The sequence below is a fragment of the Zophobas morio genome, unplaced genomic scaffold (assembly GCF_036711695.1).
Source record: "Zophobas morio isolate AGI-343-1 ecotype UQ-CSIRO unplaced genomic scaffold, CSIRO_AGI_Zmor_V1 ptg000031l, whole genome shotgun sequence".
NCBI lineage: Eukaryota > Metazoa > Arthropoda > Insecta > Coleoptera > Tenebrionidae > Zophobas > Zophobas morio.
In genome coordinates, this window is record NW_026972136.1 from 13,197,009 (window position 1) to 13,216,483 (window position 19,475).

General features: G+C 33.1%; 1 protein-coding gene across 4 annotated transcripts in view; it reads right to left on the minus strand.

Moving 5' to 3' along the window:
• LOC135139673 (calcitonin gene-related peptide type 1 receptor) overlaps positions 1 to 19,475 on the minus strand; it is a 159,475-nt gene that overhangs the window by 86,818 nt on the left and 53,182 nt on the right. For all 4 annotated transcript variants that reach the window (XM_064069990.1, XM_064069987.1, XM_064069989.1 and 1 more), the window contains exons 4-6: positions 18,573 to 18,679; positions 11,043 to 11,134; positions 8,698 to 8,824 (exon numbers count right to left, since the gene is read on the minus strand). In XM_064069990.1, coding sequence (XP_063926060.1) covers positions 8,698 to 8,824; positions 11,043 to 11,134; positions 18,573 to 18,679 — 326 coding nt within the window. The remainder of the gene's footprint in view (positions 1 to 8,697; positions 8,825 to 11,042; positions 11,135 to 18,572; positions 18,680 to 19,475) is intronic.

Below are 19,475 nucleotides of genomic sequence, written 5' to 3' on the forward strand. Positions count from 1 at the left end.
AAGTACAGACTCATCATATTTTGGACATTTTAGATAGAATTTGTCCGTACAAGTTTGAAATCCATATGCTCAATAGGCGGTTCATATCCGCCCCAACACTGCTCGTCAAAAGCATTATGTAACATAGTTGGCGAATGTTTTCTCTATGCCCGCAGGAATGTAGCACGCGTAACATTCAAACTTATAAGCGGCAAAATTTCCTGTCCATCAATATTACAGAATCACTTTAGCCCTTGTAGTAGATGTTTGGGACTTCATATTTTTTCTGTATTATTATTATTATTAATCTTTATGTATTAACTTTCCACCATTGACGATTGTAGTCTGTTGGAAATAAAACATAAATATGTCCATTAGTTGTTCGAAAAAAATCTATAATAAAAGTAATAAACAAATATAACTCACAATTTATCTGTAACAGGATAGGATTAATTCCTGATGGGAATTGAGGTTTCGAGTAAATTATCTCCAGAAGGCTCGAACCCCATGACAGTTACGGAGTCGACGCGTATGAAACACAAGATAGAATCATTTAACATTTTCTAGTTAATAATTATTTTTTGTTCAGATTGGTTCATAATTAATCATTACACTTCACCTAATAAATTTCATTCATTTTCGATTTTATGTATTATGCAAGAAGTTTCTAGACAAAAAGCAAACATTATTTAATTTCGCAAAAAAAGGTTTATTTTATTCATTTTGTCAAACCTAGTGAGCTACCTTTTCTTAATAAGCTGAATTATTTAGCACTTTGCACTTGTAAACATTTCACATGGTAGGAACTTTTTTTGTTCATAATTAAACGTTGTTTTTACGATTCTCTGGTGTACTACAAACTTTTTACGTAATTCGAATGAAATGCGAGAAGTTTTTACAAAGTGACAAGCAAGACTTACTTTAACAAATTATTGTCCGAGCAAACTAAATTGTTCATCCATACCTTTCTAAATTTTTTAGCAAATCCATTTGTTAAATTTAGAATTATTTAGAACTACTAATTTCAATGAACGGAATTACATAACTGGGAAGTCTGAATTATAAAGGAAATTTCGTGGAACAAGAGGATGTGGAGGTAAGACATTCGGTATCCCCCGGGAAGTCTCGACAATAATGTTGTCCAACCTATTATACGTTAATTTGAACTTAACTAGCGATTAACAACAGGTATTATTTAATTATTTACATCAGGGGTTAAACTTTACTCAACTGACTTAACATGTACAAAGATCTATTCATAATATGGAATTGAACATGAAAGGGAACTTTTATCCAATATTATTGTGTAAAAAAACCTGTAAGTGCTCCACGTTCGTGAAAGAGAAAATAAAAAGAATCGTCATATTTCTGTTTTTATTGATTTCAGCGTTTAATTTGGGGACTGTTTACTTGGTATAAAACTGAATTTTTATCTTATTTACTTTTCTTAAACGATTTGTTCGAAAATATTACCAAGTACAAGTCGAATTTCAAAAATTCATGTGGAAGGTGAATATGTCGTTTCTGCACTGAAAGAATCCTCTGCGGTTTACGGAAAACAAGTTCTGTAACCGTAAGTTTTTTCTTTACGCAGGGGAAATTTATTATTTTAGATTTTTTCTTGCTTTATAAGAATCTGTCATATATGGGAATAAGTTCCTAACTTCTGAACAAGTTTTGCGAAAAACTTTTTTCATATTGTGTAAAGTTTTTACATTTTTATGGGATTTTCTCAGTGTTAACTAGTCTCTATATTTATGTGGTAATAATTACCATCTTAATAACCCAATACTTTAACATGTTTTTATCTCAATATTTATAAAAAGTTAGATATTTGCTGGTAAACACTATAAACACAGAAATAAAGCGTTAACGTTGCAGATTTGATTTACCTTATACATGTTTTGCGTATGTAACGGTAAACATAAACTTTTGAGCCTGTTCTTGAACAACAATTTTTACTTTTGAATGTAAGCGAAAGGGGCCATCAACAATTTGATGATGTCGGGGAAAACCTGATTTTGCAGAATTTTACAGGAAAAGCATAAAACTCTTTTTCTTCTTAACTGACAATAGAGATCTCTCATTGGCGTAGAGTTGGTCGAGCTTCTGTAAAGCGGGTCTAAATCAAATGTATTAATACATGTATGCTGATGACTTAAAAATTTATAGAGGAATTTTATCAGTGGAAGACTATTTATGATTTTGCAGAAAGACCTTGATACTTACTCAGATTATAGTCTTCCGACGTGCTTCCTGTACATTAAATTAAAATGCAAAAAATGTAAAATCACGTCCATCACTAACACAAGCCTACAAATGCAGTTGAATACGAAACATAGATATAATTACGGCAAGTAATTATTGCATAAAAAGATTCTGACCAAGAGTTGTATTCCGCAAGACAACTCAACAAAAATTGCGAACGTCAAAAATTACAGTATAGAGTTCCAAGTGTTGGTTCGTTTTTACGACTGCATCATATTGTGAAGGAGTTAAGTGTTCCACAATAGACCTCTGCCGCAAGTAATCCAGGGGTCATAAACCATCAAGGGACCAACTGTCTACACTACACAGGACCGTACTTTCTGCCAGTACGTTTTATTTTTTATTTTTTATTTTATTTATTTTTTTATTTTTTTTTTATTTTCCAACGGGGTTACACCCAATTACAGGAAAAACTAAAAATTAAAATTAAAAATTAACAATAACAAGAAAGTAAAACTAAAAAGAAAAGAAAATTCTACCCATATAATGATTGCTTAACACAACTAACAATATTGTTAATCGAGTCGAAATTTATATCGCATAAGTGTGAAATTTGATTGAAATAACTACACATAATACTAACTGGAGATCTTCTTAAAACGTTAGTTCTGTCAGCAGTACAATAAAATACATGATTATGGCGTGCACTAATTCTTGGTACAAGAAAATTTAAATAATGAAGCAATTCAGGGCAGTCTACTTGATTTCTAACTAAAAAAAACAAAAATTTAATGGCGATAATAATTCGTCTTTTATGTAATGATAAAAAATTAAATCTTACTAATAATAACGAGTGGTCATATCCTCGACAAGGATAGACCCCATCCAAAAGAAAAGACATAAATTTTAAGAACAAGCGTTGAACCGATTCTATATGATCAATATGGTTTTGATAAATTGGAAACCAAATTAAGGCATCATATTCAATTCTCGATCTGACTAGTGCGAAAAATAGAGCCTGTAACGTGTCGACACGCTTAAAGTCACGACAATTTCTGTAAATAAATCCATACGTCCGAAAGCATTTGGAAACCATATCATTTATATGATCGACAAAACTAAGCTTACAATCAAAGAGGATATCAAGATCTTTAATAGACTCACATCGCTTAATTAAAGTACCATCTATATTGTAAGAAAAGAGTATATCATCATGTTTTCTTGAGTAAGTTACGATGGAGCATTTATCAAGATTTAAGTAAAGTCGATTAACTGAGCACCAATTAACAACAGCTGTTAAATTGTTTTGTAGATTTAGACAATTCTGTATCGAGTTGATTTGGAAAAAAAGTTTTAAATCATCTGCAAACATTAACTTTTTACAAGAGATGTTATCAACGATATCATTAATAAAATATAAAAATAAAAGTGGTCCAAGATTAGATCCTTGGGGAACACCTGAAGTAGGTTTGATAACAGTAGATGTAAAATTGCGATATCGAATATACTGTTCACGGTCGAAAATGTATGAAGTAAAAAGTTGGATAAGTCTGTCAGAGAATCCAAAGTGCTCAAGCTTATCTATTAGTAAATAGTGATCGATTTGATCGAATGCTTTTTGAAAATCAAGATATATGGTATCTACCTGCTTTTTTTTGTCAATGGCCTCAGATGTATACTGTGTAAAAGATGCTAGATTAGAAATTGTAGAGCGTTTCTCCATGAACCCGTGCTGAAACGGTGACAAATTGGTTTTGGTCGAAGCATAAATGTGTTTAAATAAAATCGACTCGAATACTTTAGCAAAATTACAAAGCAGCGAGATGGGTCTGTAATTGACAATTTTCGATTGATTTCCTTTTTTAAATATCGGACAAACGATTGCCTTTTTCCAAATAACAGGAAAGACACCACACCTTAATATTAAATTAAATAAATATAAACAAGGTTTAATAAAAACATAGGCACAGTCCTTTAAAAGGAAGCTGGGCACACCATCGTGTCCCATAGTAAAAGAGTCTTTAGAACTTTTTAGTGCTGTAAGAACATCCTTTTCTGATATGGTTTCAAGATTCACCAAGCCAGACGACCTAGTTTTAGAATTGGAAGAAGAAGTAAGCGGATTAGAGTTGGTATAAACACTGTTAAAATAGTGCGCAAATCCTTCAACTATAGATAGCGGTGATGTAAGCTCGGTATCATTGTATTCCATTACGCCTGGAATTTTAGAGTGACCTTTTTTGCCATGTACGAAAGCCCAAAATTTTTTTGGATTTGTGGAGACGCTGTTCTCGATATTAGAAATATAATTCTTGTATGCTGTGTCGATTAAAATGTTGAGCTGGGAACGATATGACTTGAAGATGTTATAATAGTATGGCGTTTTAAATCTTATGTAGTTACGATGTGCCATCGATTTATTACGAATGCAGGCAATAATGTCACCAGTGAACCAAGGAGGATAACTTTTACGAGATGGAGGCCTAACTTTAAACTTTGGTACCGACTTTTCACAGATTGAGTTTATGAAAGACCAGTCAGTCTCTGAAAAGAGCTTGTACATTAGATGATAATTGGCTTTCTTAAAATTATATGTTAATTTTTCCGTGTTCATCGCAAAATTGGGCTTAAACTGATCATCTACATAACAGTCCACAACCAGTGCTGGGTGATGTTTATCTTCAACCACTAACGGGGAATCTGCTTTACTTACTTTACAATTAATATTGGAGAACACTAAGTCTAGATACTTGTTGTAGCTGTTACAAATACAATTAACTTGGATCAAATTGAAGAATTTTTTAAAATTAGTTAGGACAGAACTAGATCGATTTTTTAAGCCATCTACAAAACAGGGAGTGTTGAAGTCACCTAATATTATTAATTTGTCGTTCTGGACGATATTTAAGTTCATGAAGGATTCAAAAAACAAGTAGAAGTCATCAAAAGCAATTGTAGGTGGAATATAAATTACAAACATTAAAAATTTTGATTTACCCGTAATTTTAACGCCAACAATATCAATGCTTGGAACCAAGGTTGTGATAGAAGATAGATCAATACGTACTGAGTTATAGAGGCTATCGACAGCAAGAAGAACGCCGCCACCTCTAGTTATATTAAGAGAATCTAAATTTCGATCCTGCCGATAAATAACAAAATTAGCTGGAAATAATTCACTACTGGAGATATCCGGTGTGATCCATGTCTCGGTGACTGCTATAAAATGATATTCACTTGCAGCTACTGAATTAAAAAATTGTACACATTTAGATCGCAAGCCTCTAACATTTTGGTAAAAGCACTGAGAACATTTAAGGTAATTGGGTGACGAAGTCAGTTTAAATGTTGACTCCTTCTTCCTTTATTAGCACGAGTGATTTGAGCAACATTGTTGTTATAAATTAACCTCAGATCTGATTCACCCCGTGATCTTCGAAGATTAATTTCTTCAATCACCGCATGGTTTTTAGCTCTTTGAAGTCTAGTAAGATCCGCTCGAAAGTGGAATTTCTTGTTGGGGTTAGTTTTATTCGAACGCAAATATAATTGGGCTTCTTCACAATCTTCGAAAACCATCTTTAAAGGGCGTGGTGCATTGGGTTTGGGAATACCCAAACGAAAAATCTTTTTTGGTTTTGGAAACTTACCCAAAGGCTCCACAATAGAGACAACTTGTTTTAGATCGACCATAACCTTGACTTCGACTGAATTAGCAACGGATTCAGGTATGTTATACAAAATAACATTTTTGCTGCGTTCATTTCGATCACAGATTTCCCGAGCTACGTCATCGATGTTATTGGTAGCTTCGTTGTTTGGAGCTGACTCTCTAATTTCATTAATTTCAGTTTGCAATCTATGCATATTGTTTTCGATGTCGGACATTCTGTTGTTGACTAAAACAAGTTTACTATCTATAATTTGTGACATTTCAATCATAATATCAGCCTTAAATTTTAGAAACTGCTTCTCAATTATGTTTTCAATAGCAGATAGAGTGATGGGTGTTGACAAAGCGTTGGACAAGGAACAATCTTTGCATACCCAAGATGCATCGGAGTAAGCGTCAGGCACATCTTCAGTGTAACATTTGATGTGGTAATATTTATTACAAACACTACATTTAAGATGGGGTGTAGATGGCGTTACACCAGAACTACATATTGTGCAGTAAGCTGGCATGATTGAATTATAAATAAATCGGTAAAGGAAACAAAAATTTTAAAGGGATAAATAGGGATACAATTCTTCGCACCTATAGGGCCTATTATGGTGACTTATAACGAGACAAACCAGGTAGACCTCGGAATGGAAAAGGTAAAGTAAATGAGGTGAGTAATTAACTGACAACTAAAAAAAAAAAAACAACTAATAATAGAGGTACGAAAAACTCACTGATAAGATATGCGTGCCAGCAGCAACTACTAAAGTTGTGGAAATCTCAGCCAGGATACAACAGGAGCAAGCCAAAAATTGCACAAATGACAAAGTGCATAGGATTCCTGTCACACACCAAAAATCACAAAAATTCACGTAGAAATACCTTCAAAAAATGACAATGTTCAAGAGCGACATAAAATGCCGACCGTTTAGTTCTTTAACTTTCAATAAAAAAAAAATATATAAAAAAAAATAAAAAATGTGTTTATGTTGTTATGTATACTACATTGTTTTAAACATGGGTTGACATGCGCAGTCACGATGGAAGATTACGATTTTACAGTACAATGGTTCCTAAAAAGTTGGCTTTTTTAATGGTCTAAGTCACGTGCTCGGAAAAAGATAATTCATTGGTCAATATGGCACCTATCATGGTTTATTGTGGGACAATATTAACACTTAGTAGGCGTTGCAGGAATGACATTTTATTAAATTAACTCTAGATACTTTAATTAGTTTAAACCGACAGTGGCGCACTCATAAGTCGGAAATGGTTTCATTTCTGGACGATTACGTTCATTACTGACTGATTTCAGGCCTTTTTAACCCGTTGAAAAGTATATCCTTGGAATTACTCAACTTCCAATCTTTAATACACATACGACGGTGTATAATACTAATATTAACCATTAAGGTGATACAGACAAGCGCTCACACGTTCCCGAAAAATAACCAGTTTGTGCGATAAAGATGGAAACACCAGCCATCCGCCGTATGTAATAACCTAATAACTTATTACATTTAGTTAACAATGAGTTAATAATATATAGCATACGCCGTACTCCATCTTATAAGGCATTTTTTATCCGTGAGGATTAGGATTTACATGTTATATACTGAAACAACTTATATTATTTACTTATACTTTTCGTATATTTGTATTCATGTATATCTTTAATATACAATACAATTCGTGGTTTCATTTATGGTTACTTCCACAATATTAATGATTGCAAAAGCTTCCCATTATACAACTCACTAATGTCTGCTCACTAATAACAATTAGACAAATAAGTGTGAGATTTATGAACATCTGTACTTTGTTCTCATAAAGCACTAGCTGTAATTTATTAAAATAGTAAACATAACTACCACAAAATAAATAAACCTGTATTGAAACATTACCTAAAACCATATTTCTCCACGGAATTAGAGCGAACGAACGAACAATAGACATTAACTTTTAACATTTTCCCACACATCTTGTTGTAGGTTGAAAGGAAAATTGGTTTAACCGCCCGTTTTAACTTCAATATTTCATCTTTATGTCATTTCATCCAGTTTTGTCGAGACTGGAAAAGTTACAAGCTGCATGAGCTGTAGATACTTAATAAAAATACAAACTAAAGCAATGTTGTAAAACTTCTGAATATAACATTCCACGAGTCCACGAGAAAAAACAAGTCCGAACGATCAAGAAAATGACGTTTTCATGTCTTTTATGAAAGCCTGAGTTAGAGGTTTCAGCAGTTTGTCACGATATGGAATTCGGTATAAGAACGTCTAACAATATCGCTCGAAAATGCGAATCCGAAATGGGAGGCGATAACAATGCGCACAATTTCATTTGAACTTTGCCACGTCAGTTTGAAAATGTTAATGTTACTTTAAAGAGAACCCTCATAAATTGCTGTGGTCGCTTATTCTCACTTCAAGACGAGTCTTTAGACGAACAATTTCTGTCAGTACGTTTATAGTAGAACAAAAAATATCTTGCTTAGAATTCCACTAAAAATATTAAATAAATTGTCCCAAAGTTTTGCATACTTAATCGCTGCCTAAATTTGTCTAAATAACAGAATCTGCATCAACTACGTTACAAAATGGATCAATTTAAAGCATATATATATTTGTCAATAAGGCTACTCAATTTACCGTAAGCAATTAGCAAACACAAACAAAACGTTATTGAAAGCAATTACGTTCTGTAAAAAGTGACATGTTTAAATAAAACGTCAATTTATCGGAAAGCATAACACAAAAGAATCTTCCACTCCGTTTTCTCAATATTTGACGCCATTAAGACGCACGCTGAAGCTCCACAGAGAATAAATATAAATTCTTTACCTTGTTTTCTCCGAGCACTTCCTGGTCGTTTACTACCATGCTGTACCAGAGCAGCCACAAAAAATTATTGATGGCGAATGATGAGAATAGATTCATGTGTACTGTAATTCGAGCACATCTTAATGATCTGAAAAATAAAATGGCCGTTGATCACATGTTACAACGAGAAGCGGTTAGTTAAATAACATTAACATTTTTTTGAAATTTTCTAAACTAATATATATTTTTTTTATTCAAGTTATTGATCATAACCATTTAAGTTATCATAAGCAACAGTTGTTCATAATTAACAGCTATATACAGCACTCTTTTCCTCTAACGTGATCTGGTATAATCATGGGTATAGTTTATTAAATAGTAAATTGGTGTATTGCGGATTGCATACATACATATTATATAATTAGTTGAATGGAATTTGCATTAAATTTCATCTATGAATGGGTGGCGTCGGTGACGGTCCGGAATTTTGTCGATATCGCGTAGGGGTGGCGTGCCTCAGTGCCAAGCCCTGGGCCGACCAGTGCCGTTGAAAAGAAACACGTCTGGCCGACGTAGCCCGGGGGTGGTGCCTTAGGTCGGGAGCGGCGATGCTCGGGCGCCAGCCCCTCTACGGCGAGGGATCACCGGGGTGGCTCTAAAGCCGGAGACACGGATGTCGAGGTGGTCTCGACAGCGTCCGCGGAAACAAGAAATAACATTTCAGAATTGTTAACAATAATCGGATTTATATATATATTTTACTAAAGTAGTAGTAAAAATTGATGACGTCATGATCTAAAATATGCATATATGATGAGTTTATACTTGTGATTTATTAATGCTCCCATAATTTTAGAACACAGGGTGTCCAAAAAAAGTTAATCAGTTTATTTTATTAATTCAATCAGGAACGGCTGACTTCATTTTCCCGAAAATTTGAGAATACAAAACTACTGTCATTAGTATTACACTACATATATCCAGAATGATATATGTGTCCTTACAAAAATGTTGATGACGTCACCACAAAATTTTGTAAAGGAAAAATTAATTTTTCTTTTCATTTTTATAGAAGTTCTCTTACAAAAAAAAAAATCACAACATAATTCTTCGAAAAGCCGGGATATGTTTTATTGTTCTTCAGGGCCGAAAGAAGTTCTGTCGAAATAAGCTTGGACCAATGTTCTCGATATGTTCTCGAAGGATGAGGAATTAGGTGGAAGCTGCTGCAACGTTTTTAGGTTGTGGCGGACACAACATAAATGGAAGAACATATTTCCTATATATACATATATGTATTAATGTATTTCGCGGGTGCAATACAAGCGAAACAGTAAAATTTAAATATTCTGATGATGTATATTAAAAATTCCGCAACGCCGTTTAGATGGGTATACACTCTAACTAAATTATGCTTTCTTTTTCTGCTTTTTGCATCGGACCACCAATTTTACGCCCCCGCAACAATTTGGTTTTCAGCTTTATAGGACCTCGGAAATCGAATTACGCTGCTTTTTATTTGTTGTACTTACATTTTTATAATATGACATACTATAATTACGACTGGATGATTCCACTTTGTGTTCACTGTCAACTAACCCCAAGGCATAATATCGTATGCGCGCATCAGTTTTCGCCCAAATCTCACCCCTCCAGTTATTAATCTAACAAACATTAATTTCTATACCATTGTTGTCCCACATTTAATTCAATAGTATCTTCAAGTTATATGCGAAAGCACGTTGTGATTCAACTCTAAATCCCAACTCATTTCATTTAAACCGTACTCAAAGAAGAAATTCCAATGTTCTCTTTCTATTGTGGAGACCTATCTGGAAACGGAACTGAAATACTAAAATACCAATCTGCGTTAAAATAATATGTAGATTGAATTTTGTTTCGACACGTGGGTTGTACATTTACTTGATTGAGGGCAAAGTTTCTGCGGAAAAACTCACTCTGCTCTCGATTAGTTTTAAATTTCTCAGCGAGAGTTCCCATTACGCTCAAATGGTGAATAATATATGATTTTAAAAGGCTTGATATGAACCAAATCCGGACGCATTCAATTTAGGTAAACGTTGTAAGTTTCTCTGAATTTTTAGTAGCTTGTTTTCCGTTAAACACAAACAGAAAAGCGGTTATAAAGTGGAAATATTTTTGCATGTTAACACGCTCGAAGTTCGAGGTCTTCTTAGAAACTTTTTTGAAGTGGTATTCGAAACACGTAGAATTATGCCAATAAAATTTCAAGTTTTGTCTGTTTTACGTTACTTGTGTGTTTTTAGCAACGTTAAAGAATTGGGAAATTTATTAGTCTGTGCCTCAACAATTACACTTAATTTAATTATGCTTGTGTTACTTACTTGAAGTATGTAAGAAGCGCGAGAGACACGAGCAGAGCCACCAGAGACACCCCGTAGCCTACGCAGTAAATTAGATTGATCTGTTGGCGAAACTGAAACCAAACAAAAATTAAGCGTTTGAAATACAGTAAAAATTAAATAAAATTATTGTTGTTCGTATTTCATTAGAAAACTTATTCCCTAGCCTAGACAATGAAAAAACAGCTTGACATTATAAAAAGTCCAAAATAAATAAGAAAATTTCCAATATTGTAAGTCTTCTCAGTTCTTATCATAAATAATATTCGTTTTAGTCCGAACAAATGTTTAGTTTAGCTCATGAATAACAGTATCAAATTTAAACAGTTAGTTCTTTACCTTAGTACACAACTTACGATTACTGTTTATGACGTTACGTAAAAAAATGGCTATAGTGCCTCTGATTTATGATGCTAGATAAATTATCATGATTTCTACTTGCAGGTGCGTCTGATACTATATGGGACTATAAAACTATGAAATTACAAGAACGGCGGTTTTCTGAACGTTGGGATTTAGCTCACTAAATATAGCAGATTTCCCGATTTAAAAATTAAATTTCGCGCCTAGAAAATTAAACGTTGCGAAACCGCATCTGAAAAATAAAAATCAAATAACGCAGACAGTCGTCCGTGTTCCAGCGCACTACAAGCGTTTTGTAATATAGTGCAGGTAGAATTTGTAAGACCAGTTAAAAAGCGGGTATGTTTAAATTTTGTTTGTAATTTTGCCAAAGGGTAATTGTTTAAACAAAATTAAATTACGTGCTACGCTACGATCCCGCTCAACGAGTGTAATTAATGTAAGATCAGTTAATTAACGTTTTTTAGCCTGAAATATTGTGATACTGTTGACAAGTCTGTCAATACGTGTATTTTTATTTCATTGGTTGTAAATTCACAAGTTACGTCATGACCCCTAGAGTACGAAAAAAGTAACTCAATAAATTAAGGTTAATAATAATAATAATAGCATTTATTGCCCAACAGTGTACACAATTTATATGACAACGCATTGTATAATACCTACATTCTACATAGTACAATGGAATTAACAAAATATGTAAAATAAAATAAGAATTAATTAATTGATTAATTGTGAAAAAAAATTAATATGAGTGAAACACATACAAAAGAATTTACAGTTAGTGTGCAATACGAAATATATCATCATCCTGGATGTTAGCAAAATATGATATTCTACTCATTGGCGAATTCTTCATGACATTAGTTCTTGGTGTTACCAAATAAAACGTCTCCACACAACGTGATGCATGTTTCGGAACATGAAAGTTTACATAACCCATAACATATGGACAGTCAATCTTATTAGTGATGAACTTCGAACATTGTAAGCCACGCCTGTCAGACAATGAGCTGAATCCATGTCTTTGCAGTAGTGAACTATAATCAATTCCCCTTTCCGGATAAATGCCATCAATTTTGAAGGAGATGTATTTCAAGAGTTTTCTTTGGACTCTTTCCAGTTGAAGCTGATGTAAGAGATACAATGGCGACCATACTATCGAGCCATATTCTAGTTTGCTGACAACAAAGGCATAATGTAGGGTTTTCAACGCTATGATAACATTGAACAAGCATTTTCAGATAGACAGAATCTATATGATTAACAAATGACAGTTTGCAGTCAAAAGTGACTCCAAGATCTTTAATATACTCCTTCCTTTGCAGAGGACTTCCCTTTATTATGTAATTGGTTTGAATAAGATGTTTTTTCTTTGTGTATGACACCACATAACATTTATCAAAATTCAGTCTATTAAAGTCACTCCAGCAAACCAAGTGATCCCAGTTGCTTTGAAGGCGAGCCGAATCCTCAATATCGTAGATGGGACAAAAAAGTTTGACATAATCTGCATAAGCGAGTGTGTTGCAGTGTACTGATGCTAGGAGGTCATTTATAAACAAGTTAAAAAGCAGAGGGCCAAGATTAGACCCCTGTGGAACTCCGGATGTTGACACGTAATTATCAGATTCAAACCCATTAAAAAAGACAAAATTCAAACGATTAGACAGATAAGAAGACATCAGGTTCATAAGTTTCAAAGAAAATCCAAAACTTCTGTAGGAGGATGTCATGGTCGATGCTATCGAAGGCTTTGGAAAAGTCTGCATATATGACATCCATTTGTCCTCCCTTGTCTACAACTTCACACAAAGATTGCGTTAAACAGACTAGATTGGTAACAGTTGACCTGTTAGTCATGAATCCATGTTGATGTTGTGAAATATATGACTTGACACTATTGTATATACTGTTGTAGAGGAGCTGTTCATATACCTTGGCGAAGTTACATAAAATTGAGATGGGTCTGTATTTGCTTGCATCTGAGCGATCACCATTTTTAAATACTGGCACAACTCTCGCATTTTTCCATTTTCAGGAAATACACAATAACGAATCGACAAGTTTATGATTTTCTGTAAAGGTTTTGCGAAAATTCCTTGACAGTCTCTTACTAGAAAATAAGGTAGTTGATCATTACCACATGTCTGTCCGGCGGGAAGTTTTCGTAGGTTCTCTAAGACTTGAGACTCTGTAACTTCAGAAAGAGAGATAGTTGGTAAATTAGAATAGACGTCTTCAATTTGATACGTTGCTTTGCCAGAAAAACCTTTTGAGAATACCGCTGCAAAGACATTAACAATATCAGAGGAATTACGATATACATTATCATCATGTTTTGTCAGGCCAGGAATTCTCGTTTCCTTGTTCTTAAGATGAATATATTTCCAAAAATCATTGGGGGATTTTTGCAAACACTGCTCAGCTTTTTGGGTAAACAGTTTATAAGCATTAGAAATTTGCAGTTTGGTCAGTCGTCGCAGGCGGTTGAATTCTGCATAATGCCTATAGCATCCGGAGCATTTCCATTTTTTCCTATAGTATAGCTTCATTTTGATGTTTTGTATTATTTTTTTATTATACCAAATAGGTTACGGTAACAGCATTGTAAAAAGATTACTATATTATGGTATATAATATACTATTTCTAGACATTAAAGTGCACGATGTAAATCGAAATAAGCTATCATCAATCGCGATAGTAAGTCTTGTTGGGTAACTAAGGCTAAAGGTGTAAATAAGACGAGCCATTTTGAATTTTTCGATGTGTTTATGTTACCACTTTATGTTAAAAAGTGTTTTGGTGATCACGGAAACACTTTTTATCCCTAGGGTCAAAAAGAACCACTTTAGTCCCGATTTGCAGGGACTGAAATATCAATTTTAGTCCCGGGTGGGCAAAAACGTTACTGTTAGAATTTCTAGCAAGAGTTCCTCACTTATAATCGTCTCTAGATTTATTAGTAGATTCTGTTAAAAATCTGTTATATGCTTGAATTTTTATTTGAGTAATACATGTTACGATGCGAATTGAAAGCTACTTTGTCAAGCACGGAATTTGGGCAATTTTCTCTATGACGGAACGCATTTTCTTAAAGTCATCTTTATACCTACCAATTTAGATTGTGATTTTTTAATGTACCTATAGTTTTTCACTGCCATTATTTTGTCTATCAGTGTTATATACTTGAACCATGAAAAATGCTGCAAGAAAAATTATGTAGAGGAACATCAATGAGTAATTTGTTTGCCATTTTTCTGTTATGCACAGCCGATCTAAAGATTATTTTATTATATGCGAAAAACACAAAGGTACAAATTTTCATAAAATTCTAGTTATACAATACATAACAAAAAGTGAAAAAATCGTCGTTAGCTTATCTTAAGGCAATTTATGTTTCTAATACAAGGCGATACAAGTGCAAATCGCGGCAGTATTTTTGCACTTATATTATTTTTTAGCTCCCCACCACACTGTTCTGAATTAATTTGTCTTCTCAGCAAAGTCTGTACAAATCTTTTGTGGCTCCAGCTGTTAGAAACATCAATAGAGTAGCAATAGAGTATACCCCTTGGTGTATACGGTATGCAATACCGTATGGGAATGAAATAATTATGCTTTCTCTGCGTTCTACAACAACAACGGTTAACCTAACAAAAAACTGCAACATACTTATGTTACAGAGAATTGGACGAATAACAATTTTCATCATAACCTTATCCGACCTCCGATCAATAGGACGCGAGATATTTACGAAAAACCGATTTTCGTGACTTTTAACCTTCAATAACTTTTTTAGTCTGTGGGATATCAATTTCAGTAAAACACCATAATAAATGTGTATACAAAAATTTAGCTCACTAGGAAGAAATTATTTCGCAGAATGGGTTGTAAAACTCCTAAAATGGTTAAACATAAGGACACTAACATCTCACTAACAATTGTGATAGTTGATTATGTCAAATAATAAAATTAATGTAGATCGATCTCAAAGAAAACTAGACGTTGCGTAAAATTTATTTTTCCTAAAACTTGCCTGCCCAAATCACCTATTTATGGCCTATTTTAGGGTCTATTTTGGATTTTCTTTAGCCTAAAATCTGTTCTTTAGTCATTATATATTTTAAGTTTAGTGCTAAATATTAAACGAAATATCTGTCAATGATTTAAGAACTGCATTCTCCCGCTTTGATATTGGCAAGCAAAGTCCAAAATATATTGGTATTATTTGTTTTAATAAAATAAAGAAGCTTGATGTTGGGAATTAAATTTAGTAATTTCAAATCAAAGGTAGTAGCTATTCAAGAAATGCATCGTATTATTCGACAGAAGAATTTTTGAATACTTAAATAGATTGACACGGCCATATGTACTTTTATTTTTTCCTCTATTTTGTGCCTTCATAAAATTGATTATTATTAATATTATTATATAAATTTCCGCCACTATACTCACAGAGATCACCCTTAAGGGTGAGCTAAAGCAAATTTTTCCTTGGGAGGCAGTAAAATTCAGTCACGACCAGTGCTTTGACGGGCCACTGTATTTAAAGGACCGGTCGGATTAGCACACAGCTGCATACACCAGCACTGACTCCACAATAATAAAACCGACCAGAATTGTTCAGAGGTCTGTTTGCAAAAATGAATTATTAGAATAATTAAAATATTTCTTTGCAAGTGCCTAGTTATGCTATTGGAGACAAAGTAATAGCAATTCCTCAAAATTAAATAATAATTAATATAAGTACTTATTATATTTAGTGTTATCAAAGTACGTTTTTTAGCAGCTATTCTATTACTGCTGTTCCCATTTAGGAATACATATTTTGAAAACACTACTATAATGCATTTTCGTTATTTTTTTTCTTTCTCTCTCTCTCTTTGTACGTGGAAAATGTAATCAAGATTTCTAATTGCAAGAGATCTACGTCGTCTCGGATCTACCAATTCCGGAAGTACACAATTTAAATAAAATTTTGTTAGTTTGTCTATCATTTTCATACAAAAGACTTTGTAATATATTTTGTCGATTTTGACCGTTTTGTTGTCCATATGCCAAAAATACAACATTCTCTCTTAATAATATGTAATTGACCTTGAATTTGAAAGTAATAATTATGTTTTTTATTTAAAATGGTTTTCCCTTTTTTATCTAATGTACAAATAAATAATTTTTACTCCCGAGCGTAAGCAAAGGAAGTATTGTAATCGAGTCCGTCGGCCGACTCTCTATTTTGACGTTTTCTCGATCTTTCATGACCCCTAGAAGACGAAGAAATAGGTCTCCCATTTCCGTCTGTCTGCCGTCCCGGAGTTTTATTAGACAGACAATCTCCGAAAGTACTGGACCGATTGTTGTGTCACCGCTTGCATTTGGACTTTTCACGTGTAATAGTTTTTTTTATTGAGAAGGTTTAGTCGCGTTTCACTTGATAGTACTGGCCGCATTCTGAGCCCATAACCTATTACAGCCACGGAGTATTCAAACGATAGAGTGACTAAATAACCACTATATTTAATGCAGCAACTACAAACAACTCTTTGTTATGTTTTAACAATTTTCTCTACAAAGTCTCGAGAAGCAATCAACATGATCAACATGATGCATAGGAAACGGTTAATATTTACCTACTCGATCCAACAATAAATCAGTGTTATGTGTAAGCAAAAATTTTAGGACCCACTTTAATTGTCTGCCTTTTTTTAACTTTACCTCAATAGTTGCTACGATTCGCATAATACAATAAAGTCAAAATTATGATAAGAATAGCACAGAAAAAAGTGATACGTTTGAATCAAATTTATTTTAGAGATCTCCTATATTTGCTAGTTGCGTAGATATATATTTTCAACTTAAGGTTTAGTTTTGTGGCGATTGTTGTTCAATATTTTTCGAATGATAGTATAAACTTGTAGTTGATCACATTGGACAATTACCAATAATTTGTTAACTTGTATTCCGTTGTGTTTTTTATTTCATGAGGTAATATAGAAAATGTTATTGTTCCGTCACTATTATTTTTAATTCAGTGCTCTACTAGATGATTAAAAATCACTTTAATTCTGTATTTAAATCACATAATTAACATAAATCCGACAGTAAAAGCTACATTGCGTAATTATAAAAAATTGGTCTAAAGAGTTTAGACGGTACTTCCCTCGTTGTCGGAAACGTGACGACTGCATGCCTATTATGTTTTTTTCGCATTAGATTTCAAAGCATTCGGTTTTGTAGTTCTTAATTAAATCAATAAAATAAATTTGCGCATTCATTAAATTTTTTGAGTCACCCTGTATATCCAAATCCAAAAAATATGAATGAAATGATAAATCACAAGAAGAGACTCATCATATTTTGTACATTTTAGATAGGAGTTATTCAGGAAAATTTTGGGGTGACGTCATCAATTTTTTGGAGGGGATAACTAAATAGATTATGATTAAAATTTTATCATGCTTATCATAACTGTAAAGCATCTGCAAGATTTCAAAGCATTCGAGTTTGTAGATTCCGAATTAAATGTCAAAATGTTGTTTCCTAATTTTGATTTTTTTTCCAAAAATCTGGACGATTCAGGTAAAATCTCAATTCGGAGTCATAAACTACATGTGTAAGACTATGCTATTTGATGCAATTTAAAACCCAATTACTATGTACAATTTTGAAGTGATGTCATCATATTAGTGGTGGGGATGATTAGACGAATTTTAATAATAATGAAAAAACTTTCAGAGTTTAAATAATATATTCGTAGTCACTGCTACACGTGTTTCGGTATATAGTACCGTCTTCAGGCAGAAGAGAAACTGGGGTTTTACAGAGCTATTTTTGAATTTATGCCTGATTTTCACAATAGTGTTTACGAATTTATGTTAAGTAAGGGAGATTTGTTTATTTCAGTTTGGTCATTCATTAGTGTATGAAATCTATTGTACCTATTTATTTCCAGACATTCTAGCGCGTTTAATTTTGCACCTTTATTTTCTATGTGTAAAATTTTGAATTCGTAGTTGTAATTATGATGTTCTTGGATGATGTTTCTTTGCTTACGCTCGGGAAGTAAAGATCAACCAGTAATATTTATAATTACTGGTTGATCGTCCAAAAATTTTAATATGGTGTTTTGTTTGTTTTCTCCTTACCTGAAAATCTTCGATGTTAACACATGTTGTGTAATTTACCCACGTTTTATTAAACGCTGGATAAAATAACCATTTGCCATCTTCATCACATGGGTAAAATACTTTTCCTGAAACAAAGAATATATTAATTACAGTTAAAAAAACACCTCACGTTTAGTTGCAATATAAATAAGCCATTCTCTAGAAGAGTGCATTTGCAGGTAACAAATCTAGTGGTTATTGATTCTATTTATCATGAGGAACTTCTTTGGAAGATAAATGTGCCGTAATAAAAGCCTCCTAGTAATAATTTAAAGATAAATTTACTGACTACCTAACTTGTAAAGTTTTAACACCAAACGTGTCTGATAAATGTGTATGAAGTTGGGATAAAATTAACTTTACTAAAACACGAGTGTACGTCTGATATGTAAGAACTGTGGGAATACCGATAATAATCAGTGTTGCAAAGAGTAGAATATTCAAAATATTTTATTCCATTGTGAATTAATTAATCATTTTAGTCCTCTGTTTTGAGGAGACAACCCATTCAATTCAAACAAATTTCTACGTGACATTATTTCGATGTATAAACATAAACAATCGAATTTAAGCATGTACACTGATAATAATACACTCTTTTCCGTTGGTTATTTGCTTTGAATATATTTCAGATACACTAGTCACCAAAGTAACGTGCATTGTTTCAAACGTCACTCATGCGTAAAAGAGAAAATAAAAACAGAATGTCGGAATGGAAAAAAAAAGTGAATATTTCGTGGTGATAATGGAGGTCAGATCGTGAAAATCCTCAAAAAATGACAGTTGATTTCATCTTTTCATCACAACCACGGTTGTAGAATAGATAGGTTGATACACTAGCATATCCGTGTATCGCTGGTTAGCGACGTTAATTAGTAATTA